Genomic DNA, 12,946 nt, shown 5'->3' with positions numbered 1-12,946 from the left:
AGAAGGCCAAAATACACTATATCTACTATAGAGTCAAAGCTCTGAAAAGCCACACCTCTGAAGACACACCTTCAAGCAGGTAACCCTGTTGTAATGAAAATGCAAATCCCTGCCATGCTGGTCCGACGGGCCGAGTCAAGCAAAGTCAAACAGAGCCAAGTCAGCCTATGCGTTTGGAAAAACTGCATTGGGGGCAACCTCTAGCAGCAATTGGCTTCAACATATATTCAGCAGTTGACTCAACGAATCCCCATAGGTCATCATCTATATTTAACCCTCCTGCTACCACAGCTGAATTATGGATGCCAAATCTGTGGTCTTCTTTCATCATCATACTGTGTGCTCTATTACTGGGGCCGCAGGGGAGTAGGGGGGGCTCTTCTGTGAAAGACTGGATGGCCAATTTGGATTATTTGCTCGGGTTGCTGCCTATCTGCAATGGATGATTTTCCAATACTCCCCTCTTGCTGAATAAAACATGACGATGCAGGAGAGGAGCCTTAGGGTCAAGGTGCTCAGATGACATGGCAAGCTGAAGGGCCAGGACGAGCACACGTGGTGAATCTGAGTCTGACAGAAACATTAATCATCCATTCACATTTAGGTCCTTATAGAGCTCTCCACGTAACTGCCCACCTTCCCTGGCAGGTATTTGAGCCTGCGCCATACTCCAACCTATTTGACTCTACATGTAATGCAATTAGCCCATCATTTTGCACTGCAAAGCTGGCAAATATTTATCATGTTGCCATTTCCTAAACGGTTGGTTTATATCGAAACAATCAACAGAGATTTAAATTGAGGCAGCCATGAAACACGAGAAGATGAGTAGAACAGCGGACAGATGTCTCCACAGGAGCACGACAGTAGAGAACAAAACCCAGCGCTCCCTCAGATTCACTGGCTCTTATTCCTGTAACCCAGCCCCGCAGCATGACAGGACCTAATACAACAGCACCGAAATGCTATCCTCTGTGCGAAACCTTAATCTCCAGCTCAGTGTTGCCTCTACCCTGTTTAACAGAACACTCGGGCAGATAAGCCTGCGTTGCACATGTACAAAATGTTCTCCTGCATACAGAAAATTCTGTTGCAATTTGACATTAAAACGGCCTCATTTGAATGAAAAAATAAACATTATACAACGTATACAATGTGTTCACAACCCATATTTACACAAGACTAAAACGAAATCCAAACCGACAGACAACATTTTGACACATGCTATCATATCAGCGTCACTGTTACTTCAAGAAAATCTGATGGAGACTTGTATGAACTATGCTGAAGCAAGGTGACCTGCCTTTTCACTTATTTACATGATAAACAGGCAAACTCAAGTGGGAATTTGGTGTTTCCACTGTGAGCTTTATTCCATCTAATGCTTACTGACTGCTTTGAAACTTCAAGGGCAGGCAAACAGCTAGGTGTATTATCCTTTATATTCCATCAGTTATTTTTGAAAAACCTTCAAGCAGCCAAGATAAATAAATAAAAAACACCGAAGGAAATGTAGATTCTTCGAGTCAAGCTAGGCCAACATTGTGTGTTCCACTTGAGCTGAAGAGGTAATTTCGAAGATCTAAGAAAGTGTACAACTCTATGAAGTCAGACAAATACAGGTGAGGGGGGGGTCTGATGGTGGTCTCTGGAGGAATACAGGATGACAGTGTGATTGACACTGTGTACAAAGATGAGTGTGACAACATAGCTTCTTTCTCATCGTCTCACAAGTCAGGCTCCCCATTCTTTAAGGGCGCATAAGCCCACCCCACAAAGGCTCCTTTCACTCAGCAGCGGTCACGTGACTGTGGGAAAACTGGAGGTTCATCAGCACAAAGGCAGGGCACAGGAGTACTGAATTTTGTCCCACAAAGAATTTAAAAGAAGGATGATGTCTAGGGGGGTTCTCCATGTCTGGCTGCTTCCACTCAATCACAAACTAGTCTTGTCCATGTCAGTTTGACAACAACTCAGGCTGTTTGTCAACCTGGAACAGTATAGTATCCAACTACCCAGAGTCTAATGCAGCAGTCTACTGCATGGATCAATATGGTAGTGCTCAACTCAACTTGACCTACCACTCTATTCAACTTGGAAACATTCTTTTTTTAGTTTTCATTAACAAAGGATAGTACGTGGAATTTGTTTTGGTACCACCTTGGTCAAGGTTTCAAGCGGACAGATACTAAAAAGGTGGAGTTAAAACACTGGAGACTGCTGATTGTTTAGAGAGCACAGTCACTAGCGTGACACGGGAGATCCTGCACAAATCCGCCATTTCTAGGAAGCCAAGCTAGCATTATGGACATTAAAAAAAGGCTACAGTCAATAGCAATTTTTTTATTCACTCGACCCCATTTAATCAATGTCAGGATGCAAAACAATGGCGTATACTACACTTTAACATTGACATAGTGCAGACGTTGCTCTGTTTGGTTGCTGATGAAAGCATTGTTTGGCGTTGAAGATTATGTCATGGCAGTTTCACATGGCGTTGCTATGACAATCAGCTAAGAATCCGGCCTACAGTGAAGAGTTACTATCTACAGTGGAAAACAAAATAGAGAAAAGCACCTGGTACCAAAATTGATTTGAGTTGAGTAAAGTCGAGCCGAACTATGTTTATTGTTATGTCAAAGTTTGTGACATTTCAAAAATAACAGCGACACCAGTAACCAGTAAGCATTATTTAGGGAGGTGTGCATTTATGGTGTTTATCAGTCATTGACAAGTAAGCAAGGTTTGTTTACTGAGTCAACTAACACAGGAGCCTCCCACCTGTATTCCAGCCACAGGTTATTCCATGGCAAAACTTTGTACTTCTACAACCTACAGTACTCTGCACTGTGACCTTTGTATTATATTATGTGAACAGGAGTCCAGGAAAAGATGTTTGTTTTTTTGTCGCTTTGATCCGCCCACAAGTGGCTGGCTTCCAAAGTTAAGAAGACTATGACCAGTGGTGGATTACAATCCATTAATCCAATACTTCTTTTTACCGAAGTCTCTAGTCACTTGGCTCACGTGTAATGTTCACATGTCATTTTTGTTTTAAATACTCTGCCATCTGTAAATGCTATCAGTATAAAAATGTATTAAGCATTGTAAAAGGTTCTATGATTCAACAAAGTAAACATGATGGCATTCAGTTATTAGCTTGTGGTTTCAATAACTCAAGCCTGCTAGCCAAACCGCCAAGCTAAAGAAATGTCATTTGGTGTGACCTTCCACTGAAGTTAATACCATGCACTACAGGTTGTTTTTGCAATAGGTAGGTTACCAAGCCATTAAACGTCAGCAGCAGCCCAGCTTTTGGTTTCTGTTTAGAATATAAGAGCAACTGAAGACCAAACAGACAATATGTAAAGCTTGTTGTGAAAGACTCAGAAATTGTTGATACGACCATAATAACAGTGGAGTAAAATACAGATATGAATTAACAGACTGATGACTTTGTACATTGGCCTTATCTTCTTTCGGAAACAGGCAAAAATAATATAATATCATTGATATTTGCGGAATTGTGTTGATTCTACTTCATCTGCAGTGTGATCTGATTTTTAAGACAATTGATGTCACTTTCTCAGGATATATGAGACTACAGCCTGTAGACACTGACATCACCCCACACCAAAATTGAATCAAATCATGGATAAAGGGTCAATCATTAGTAGCCCTTATGCATACACACCCATACACCACATGCTGGTATTTGTATGCCCATTCATACAGAGAGCAACAGGATCAGCAATTTGGACAAGAGAAGCAGAAAAGAAAAGAGTAAAATAAGGTGTGTGAGAGCCAATAAAAAGGTCAGGCTAGATTGAATCCCACATCTATTTGTGAAACACTGCATTGCAGGGGCAGCTGGCTGCTTGTGGCAGGCCCCGATAAGAGCGTGTGGAGCCTTATGTTTGTCAGTGATAGAGGCTGGGTACACAACCGTCTAGAAGCAAAGGGGGCATGACATACACCATCCTGCTATCAGCTCCTCAAACACTGCCAGGGTTATTGCATCTGCCACACACCTGCAGCAGACGGCTAAAGAACATTTCACAAAGCTTACATGCCCCTTCTTTCTTTTGGCTACTGTACCATGTGCTTGGGAAATGATTTCAAAGTCCAACGTTTGATTTTAACAGAAAGTGCTGTGTTAAATGCCTATAAATGCCTTTTAGTCAAACTGCTCAAGCTATCAAATGCCTGGGACTATTGAGGGAAATGGCACAAAAATGTGCTTGGACCTAATGTTGCAGCTTTCGCTCACCACCACCCACACAGAAGATGGACATTTTTGGTCACATATAAAGCATGCACCCTGGACAGGACACCAGTCTATCGCAGGGCACATAGAGACAAACAGAGACAGACAACCATTCTCACACACATCTACAGGCAATTTAGGGTGCACTCACACTGTCCTTCTGTACCGGGAGAGGGAGGGGGGGCAAGTACCCTAAAGCCCGGGGCGCGGTGCGGAAGGACAGTGTGAGTGCGCCCTTAGAGTCATCGATTAAGGGGAAAACATGCAAACTCCACACAGAAGGGCCCCAGACGGGATTATAACCAGGAACCCTCTTGCTGTGAGGCAACAGTGCTAACCACCACACCACTGTGCCGCATTGTGGCTTTGTCTGACTTTAAAAAGTGAACACAAACATGCCATTGAACCCTTATTATTACTTACGGAATAAAGGTGGGTAGACATAAGCATGGTCACGTGTGAAAAATGTTGGACATTTATCTCAGTCCAAGTTTAAAACCAGACAACTTGCTCCCTGGGTGGAAAGACTGTATCACATTTAATCTTTCTCTGCATTGTTCGTATGGCCAAGTCTAAATGTGCACTTCAGTTTTTTGTTTTCCAGGCATATGAACTAAATTAATTACACGCCACTTGCCAATTCAACTAAATTCATTACATGGACTTAAATTACCCATCCCCCCAATTTTGAAGCGAGGCATTGAATTAATCATTTCCTTAACACACAGGCCAGCAGCAAGATGATAACACTTTGCATATCACAACTCACGCTTTCTTAATTTACGATTTATTCCATATATTTTAACATGGCAAATACACTGATTACACAAAGTGAGGTGACATTAACTACATTCATTTTAACAACTTCTCCCATCCTGAATGACCTCTCATTACATTTCATTTATCTTGTGCAAAAGTTTGGAAGTTGAAAAATGGCATAATGCTATAATTAAATATATTAAACTAGCATTTTGTTTTTAAAATGGTCTTAATGCTTGAAATGCCCGGTTTTACAAACATTATTGAATTGTTGTCTACTCTTTTTCCACATAAAGATAAAATCATCCTGGACTGGATTCAGGTTCCAAGTTTGTGTTTTGAATTTTGGCGGTGTGGTAACCCTTTTGTTTACATTTGATCACAGACTGAGCTTTAAAATGTTCAAAAACACCTTCATCACACACTAAGGTTTTTAATTTATTTGGTTCTAACAAACATGTCTAACATCCTCAGCTCGACCTTGGCAGGTAAGAATTTTCTGTTCCCACTATATCTCCGACATTACTTATGTTGTACGTATAGCAGATCACACAAGTATTTTTGTTGACACGTCTGATTAGTTTAAGCGTCCCAAAATACTAACTGCTCGCTCAATTAGCCTTAGTTGATTAAGCCACTGCCTACTTTTACTAGGATGCTCTCTATGAATTCAGGCCATCTGATTTAACATAATGCAGTCTTTAAACTGGGTAAGCCGTATTCTGTAAATAAAACATGGCTTTCGCCTTCTCTTTATCTTAAGGTCTATGAAAATGTGTTATACAATTAGCAAACTCACATAAGGAATAACCTCTGTGTGACAGTAAGTATGAAGTTAGCAGTAACTTTATAGCTGTGGACGTACCAGTGTGTGTACAGTTTAGGCTATTTGTCGGTGAATAAATACACAACTCAAGACCAATGCCAAGTTCCTGTGTCCGGCTGATTAAAAAGGGAGCAGGGTTAGTTTTGAAGTTTTTTTTGACAAGAAAGCTACTCCTTGTATTTTGTGGGTTTGAGTCTTAAATCACACTTGATTTGCCACTGTGAAATGCCTGTGCATCATCATTTCATTGTAGAGTAAGAAGAACAAAAAGCTGCAATACAAAACAGCAACACTGGAACTGATGCTCTATCCAACACAACCCAGGAAGCCAAACTAGGGCAAATTAATAATGTGCCGAATGTGAATTTAACTTGGTGCCCTAAGAGCAACAAGTGGCCCTCTCTTAGTCATGGGTTTGAGGCTGCATTGTCCAGATTTTATGTCTATTGTGACCACCAAAGTCACAACTGCAGCTTTGCGCAAGGTTCAGGACCTCATACTGCTCCAAGGGACCTGCCTGGTTGCTGACTGTGTGCCTTGACATCCCTAATGAAAGGCACTGAGAGGTGGATTGGATATGTGTTTATAATTCGTAATAATTCCCCACCTGTCCTGATGGATCTCCCTTCTATATGACCATGAACCAGTGTAACCTACGGTGCTGCATTCTGCCAAGCAAAGGCAGTTCATCCAGAGAGTTGTCAAACATTTCAATGTCAGAAGACACATTTGAACTTCTAGAGCCAGCTGTAAAACTTGCCACTGCAACACTTTCCAACAGTTTAACATGTTTAATTAAGTGGTAAAACCACAAAAAAAGAGGTTGGAACGTGAGTTTCTCTTGCATATTGATGCTTGGAAAACTTCAGGAAAGGTATTCCCATTGTTTGTGGCGTTTAACACGGACTTGATTTTGACCCTCAAAAACACTCACAGTGCAGTGTGCACATTCTGTTACTTTGTCCCCCGTGTATTGTAAAATACCTCCACATTCCAAGCCAGTGTAAAATGATAATGATACCTGCTCGTTCTTCCTCTCTCATAGCCTACAAGTTTTGTCAGTGTATGATCCATATGACTTTCTTTCTTTTTGCATATCTGTGTGGCAATACAAACTCTGTTCATGCATATGATTGAGTCATCTTATCAAAACTCATCACGTTTTGGTTATTGTATCCACTGGTTTATCTTTAAATAATGGGTATCAGGGGAATTCAAGTAAACTTACCATGAAAATGGTATTCAGTGTCTGTTGTTACAAAAGATAAACTAACGGCTTACTCATTCACTGCCATAATGATTGTTCACTATGAACGTGACATTTTCAAAAATTCTGCCGGATACAGTCTTATCCTTGCCCATGGGTCAAAAGTTAACAGGCCAATTGTTTTGGGAAACGTGATAATTGGAACCTTGGTTCATTTACGGGTAACAAGGTTAACGTTGAAGAACATATTGTTAAGGTGAATAAGGTCAGGGCAGAGGAGGACGTCCTGTGTCAACACTGCAACACTAACGTTACACAAACCGTTAGATAACGTATGATATTCAAAACGGTCTCTAACGTCTGTAGTCGGTACAAAACGTCGACTACATATAAAGTAAATCAGTGTCTGATCCCGTAAGTGCCCCCATCCACACCCCCATCGCTGTCAGTCGTACTGATTTCACGTAAAGCTACGTAGCTGACATTAGCATGCTAGCCTTTAACTTGAACTCACCTGTCCAAATTCTGCTGCATGGCCACTGCACCCTGTTCCGCCATTATCGTAGAAAAGCAAAACAATGTTCAATGCTGTCTTGTTGGCCAAAGTAAAAGATAAAACATTAAAATGGCACGCCTGTTAACTAGCTGCAGCAGAGGTTGGCGTTGCTAGCTAGCTGAGGAACTAGCGCTAACTACAGCTCCTCAGGCCTTTGTGTTGACAACGGCGAGCCAATTATTGATCATAAAACTACTCCTTCGCGGTCATGGCGGTCTGGATAGCATCTATCTGCAACCGGTGCACTATTTCAGGTTTTAAAAAATCCCCTTTGCATCGGCTACGGTTCACTTGGTCACTAATATTATCGCATTGGCGTGACCGCTTGACTCCATTAACTGCCCGTCTCTGAGGTAACGCAACATAGTCCTGCTGTGCGTGTCTACGTCATCACAACAACGACGGCACCGTTCCGCTTACATGGGAAATGTAGTTTCATAATGCTTCCCTCCCTCTCATGACCAAAATATCAAATTAATGTTCTGAATCCACTCCCGGCAGATGTGCCAAAGAGACACCACGGCTCCTTGAAGATACGACACATCATGAAGATGCACATATGGCTACAGAACACGTCTAACAGCGGTAGGATGTTTTAATTAGGCTACATCATGTTGACCAAGTATTTGCTCAACATCCTCTCTGTTTGTCTTTAGGCTGTCTGAGTATAAAAGTTATTTTGTATCATGTCATTTCAAGCTATCCACAAAATCGACATAAGCAATTCATATCAACCTAAAATAATTCTCACTGCCCATGATAGCCTACAAAGTATGCACATGTGTGCCTGCGCGTGCGTGTGTGAGATTTATTTATTTATTGCTGCTTTAAATAGTTGCCTAATATTGCAACCTCCCCTGTAAGTTTTGAAACGGGTGTTTTGTTTTTACCACAGATAAATATCACCATAATATTTGTTGACCAGCCACTGCTTAGTGAGAAACTACAACTCCCTACAGCCTCCTCGGCACCATCCATGCGCCGCAGTCAATCAGCTGTTGAGGCAACTGCTGACTATCTCGGCACAAGGGTAGCTCGTTAGTCATATCTAAACTCAGACGAGGCAAACAGAAATATCTTTATTTACAGAGTCCCAAAAAGGTGAACGCTTAAGGTAATTCAAACTAGAAGCGACGGCGCTGTGTGTGCATGCTGTTTTGCTATTATGTAGAGGAGGACATATGGATTAAAGAGGGATTTCAAGGCAAGACAGCTTCATGAAATGTTTCGGATGAGGCATTCGATCGGTGCGATTAATTGGCATTTGATTTTGGTAGTGTCTGTGATAAGGGGCCGAGGAGGTGAGCCACTGTAGGCTGCCGATTATGCTGCTTTGATGACCTTGGAAGCGCAGCTCTTGGAGGAGAAAACTCGGATTAACTGGTGGGGCTATTGCGATTACACTGGAAGCCCAACTTGTGTCACTGCTATCATGCTGCTGAAATGATCCGTCATGTCATCTGATGTGTTATTTTCAAAGTCTACAGACTATTGCATTCGTGTTATTGAAAGGCCTCAGTGTTGGCTACGTGTTAGCTCTCCTGTAACCAGGTTCCGACAGTCGTAGAAGAGACTCCTCGGTGTTATTATGAGTTTTCATATAGAATCATTTGAACATCGGCTGATTTGACACTGTCGTGTCTTATGGTTTGGCTTGCGTGCGCTCCGGCTGACAGATTATTCTCACTTGCTCAATGTAGCCTTGCAATGATTAAGCATATTGCGGTCTATTTACATTTGTGTTTCCCTTTTTTCCTTGTTTACTGTTGAATAGAATAATGTGAACTCTTTATGGCTTTCCGAATGCAAAGACCTGCAGTCCTTATAGTATTCGAGGGCAATTGGGCTTCTGCAAGGCGTTGTCTCTGAAATGCAAAGTAAAGAAGACTTTTGCATAAAGGACATACAGAGTCGAGTTTCCATTGATGTTCCAGCCTCGGCTTTAAGTTATGAAAATGTATCTTGTAGCCTATTATGTGACTGCCAACCCGAGGCTGTGTCATTGCGGACCGATTCTCTTTGCGCTATAATAAAATCCCTTATCACATCATTCCTGTATAGACTTGTGTATTCATTATTGTATATCTATCTGGCCAGTCACCTTTATGCTATTCATTAAACTATATTTGATTTATAGGCTACATCATTATTTTTTTTATTATCGGCAGGTTTTGCCGGTAAGCCTTTAATAAAGGTGCGTCACTTCCCACTGCATAAAAAGCAAGGTGTTCCTTTTTATGGAAGTAGTATTAGTTTTCCCTGTGGTCGCGTGTGTCGATAGGTCAAGGTGGACCTGTCTTTAGCCTCGTTGAAGGACAGCTGTATTTACTGACGTATGTAAATGAATGTAGGGGAGGTCCTTGGGCAAAAAACACACACTGAATCAGTTTCACATTGCAGCTCCGGAGTTCCTGCGTGGAAGGAAAAACGAGACGTGGCGAAATCTGGTGAATATTTGCAGCCATATGCTCCGTGTATAACCTGTGGGGTTTATGAATCCTTCTGATATAGTCTTGGGAAGTGTGTTTTCCTCTTCTACTTTTCGGCTAAATGGGTGATAACGCATTCGCTGTGCAGTTGCCCGGTCCCTCTATCATGTCCTTGTCCGAGTTGTCCCAGTTCATCAGATACTACAGCAGCCCAGCGAGCCCGGTGCATGATCACCTAAATTACAACAACAATCTTAATAACTCCTCGTCTCTGTTTCCCCCCGTTGCAGCTCAGCAAACCATGCAGGATGATTTACTGATGGACAGAAACAAAGCCCAGCCTCACCATCAGCAAGATCCGACGCAAGTAGAACCTCCTCCCTCCACCCCGACCCCGTCGTCGGAGCCCACTTCTTCATCGGAGTCGGAGAGCCCGTCGACCGGGAGCAACCAAGCGGCTTCAGCGCTGAATAGCAGCAGCAAGGACAAAGTGCCGATGGAGTCGCCGATCCTGCCCGGGTTGAGTTTCCACCACCAGCCGCAGGAGACCGGCGGTCCCCTTTCCTCCCCGTCCTCCTCTTTTGGGAGCACTTGGTCCACGGGAACCACAAACGCCGTGGATGACAGCTTTTTCCAGGGAATACCCTCGGTGAACGGGACGATGCTTTTCCAGAACTTCCCCCACCACGTCAACCCGGTCTTCGGGGGTAATTTCTCCCCGCAGATCGGTCTAGCTCCCCAGTCTCAGCAGCATCAACAGCAAGCCCAGCAGCAGCAACCCCAGCAACCCCAGCAACCCCCGCAGAGGAGATCCCCTGTCAGCCCAAGCCAAGGCCCCTTCCCGCAGAGAAACGCTTATCAGACCATCATTAATAACAGCAAGGGATCGTCGTCGTCTCCCTCTGCCTCTTCGTCCGCTTGGAATAATCACCAAAACGCCGCATGGAGCACAGCCTCCAACCCCTGGAGCGGGCTGCAGGCAGGCAGGGACCCGCGCAGAGCGGTGGGCGTCGGGGTAGGTGTCGGGGTCGGAGTCGGCGTCGGGGTGCCGTCACAGCTGAACCCCATCTCCCCCATGAAAAAGCCCTATACCAGCAATGTTATAGCACCTCCAAAATTCCCAAGACCTGGTCCCCTTCCCCCTAAGCCCTGGATGGAGGACAGCGCCTTCAGGACTGACAACAGCAACAACATACTGCCTTTCCAGGTAAATACACTCCCAATAAGAGAAGAACGGGGTTTACCTCAATTGCTAAAAAATATATATTTCAAATGTCAGTTTTAAATTAATTTCTATGTATATTGATAAACCGTTGGGATGGGGGTCCCTGGTGTATTCTATTCCAAAGTTAAGGGGAGCAGTGCCTGAGGTGAAAATAAAAAGAGGCTATAAGGCAAGCCTTAGATAAGGTCACCCTGAACTCATTAGTAGCCATAGATTCATTATGGGGTATTATAGTGATCCGCAGGCTATTTATGCCATGGTCAATTAGAAAAAAAATCATCATTGTATCGCCTGAATTCAAACATACAGTAGGTTATTGTCAAACTGCCATAGCCTATAGTCTAGTGTTTTCACACAGTGGATATAGTGAAGTATATAGGCACCAACAGCAGATAAATTCATTTTGAATTGATTTGTATTATAGCCTGCACCGAAGCTGTGACTTTAAATGACAAATGACCATCGGGTTTTGCCGGTAGCTTGAGTATGCTGTCAGTTTGTGTGATGGAGGCCAAATAAATCGAATGACACTGTAAGTCCTTGAAGTATTACTCATCGATCGTGGCTATTTTTACGCATTCAAAGACAACCACACTGAGTCGGTCCTAGAAATAGTCGATGTGCCCGGTTTATTTCAGTAAATGGTTAAATTCACTCTGCCAGCTCATCCCGTGGGGTTTAAAGGACACATGACGCATTCAGGTGCTGCTCGTAACCTTCTATATTCTGATTGACGGGACCTGAGCACCAGCTCAACCTATCAGGAGGAAATCTTGTTTTCAGTGTTGTGTTTTATTAAATACATTACAGTAAGCTGCAGAAAGAATGATGTGTTGAACTGTAAATGGGAGAAATCATGCATCATAACTTTGAATTTATGCCTATGTAAAAGGCTTTGGGTAAGTTGGTGTACAATACATGACAACTGGGCTACTGAACATCAAGGATTACATTTATGATCATTATTTAAAATAATAGTAAAATACTAACATGCATCCTAATACTACACTACTCTATATAGGGTAATACTACCAGGCTACTACTATTACTACTAATATTAATAATAATAATAATAATAATATAATTGTAATAATAGGCATAACTATAATTATAATGTGTCAGACCAACCGCGCTTCATAGCTCGGTTCCCTTGCTCTTATTCCGAAGAAATTTCTCTATTACCTACATCGTTGGTAGTTCATTTGGGCTCTCCTCGTAATTACATGATTTTGGACAGTACCTGAAGGCCCCATCCATACTCTCATTTGATTGGTCTGTGATCAGATAATGGGCGGAGTCTGCATCTGAAGCAGACCGCAGGTCTAAACCGGAAAGTGGAGGAAAGTTTGTTTTGTGCAGTTGACAGTAAGAGGAAGACTACAGTATATTAAACTGTTATTGTGAGTTTCAACAAAATATTTTACATAATACAAGTGCTGACATCGATATATGTCTGTGTTTCTGCTGTGAGGAAGCTGTACGACCATGAAAGTTATCTTAATCAGTGTCAAAACCAAAACATGCTAATAGGTCATAAATTAGCATAACGTTAAATATCGTTTTTATGTTAAAAATGACGGCTAACAAGCAAAGCAGCATCACAGTTAGATACTCTAGCCAGAAAAGGGTTACTGTTTCTCTCAGAAAACCAAGTACAACAAAATAATGTTGACTGTA

At 42.5% G+C, this 12,946-nt stretch overlaps 2 protein-coding genes across 4 annotated transcripts in view; one reads left to right on the top strand and one right to left on the bottom strand.

Annotated features, from left to right (window-relative positions):
• marchf5 (membrane-associated ring finger (C3HC4) 5) overlaps positions 1–7,956 on the bottom strand; it is a 28,441-nt gene extending 20,485 nt beyond the window's left edge. The window contains exon 1 of the mRNA XM_083922560.1: positions 7,574–7,956. Coding sequence (XP_083778686.1) covers positions 7,574–7,617 — 44 coding nt within the window. The 5' untranslated portion in view covers positions 7,618–7,956. The remainder of the gene's footprint in view (positions 1–7,573) is intronic.
• A 655-nt stretch (positions 7,957–8,611) lies between these two features.
• cpeb3 (cytoplasmic polyadenylation element binding protein 3) overlaps positions 8,612–12,946 on the top strand; it is a gene marked incomplete at its 5' end in the record, with an annotated part of 40,063 nt that continues 35,728 nt past the window's right edge. Inside the window, 2 exons of one of the 3 annotated variants that reach the window (XM_083923352.1) lie at positions 8,612–8,729; positions 10,335–11,251. In XM_083923352.1, the coding sequence (XP_083779478.1) occupies positions 10,346–11,251 (906 nt within the window). Of the gene's footprint in view, positions 8,730–9,942; positions 10,063–10,165; positions 11,252–12,946 lie in introns of those variants that run through there. The other 2 variants (XM_083923351.1, XM_083923350.1) reach the window with 2 other exon arrangements.

Source organism: Echiichthys vipera (assembly GCF_963691815.1).
Source record: "Echiichthys vipera genome assembly, chromosome: 11".
Lineage (NCBI taxonomy): Eukaryota > Metazoa > Chordata > Actinopteri > Perciformes > Trachinidae > Echiichthys > Echiichthys vipera.
Note: the sequence above shows the minus strand (reverse complement) of the source record. Positions and strands in the feature narration are given on the sequence as shown.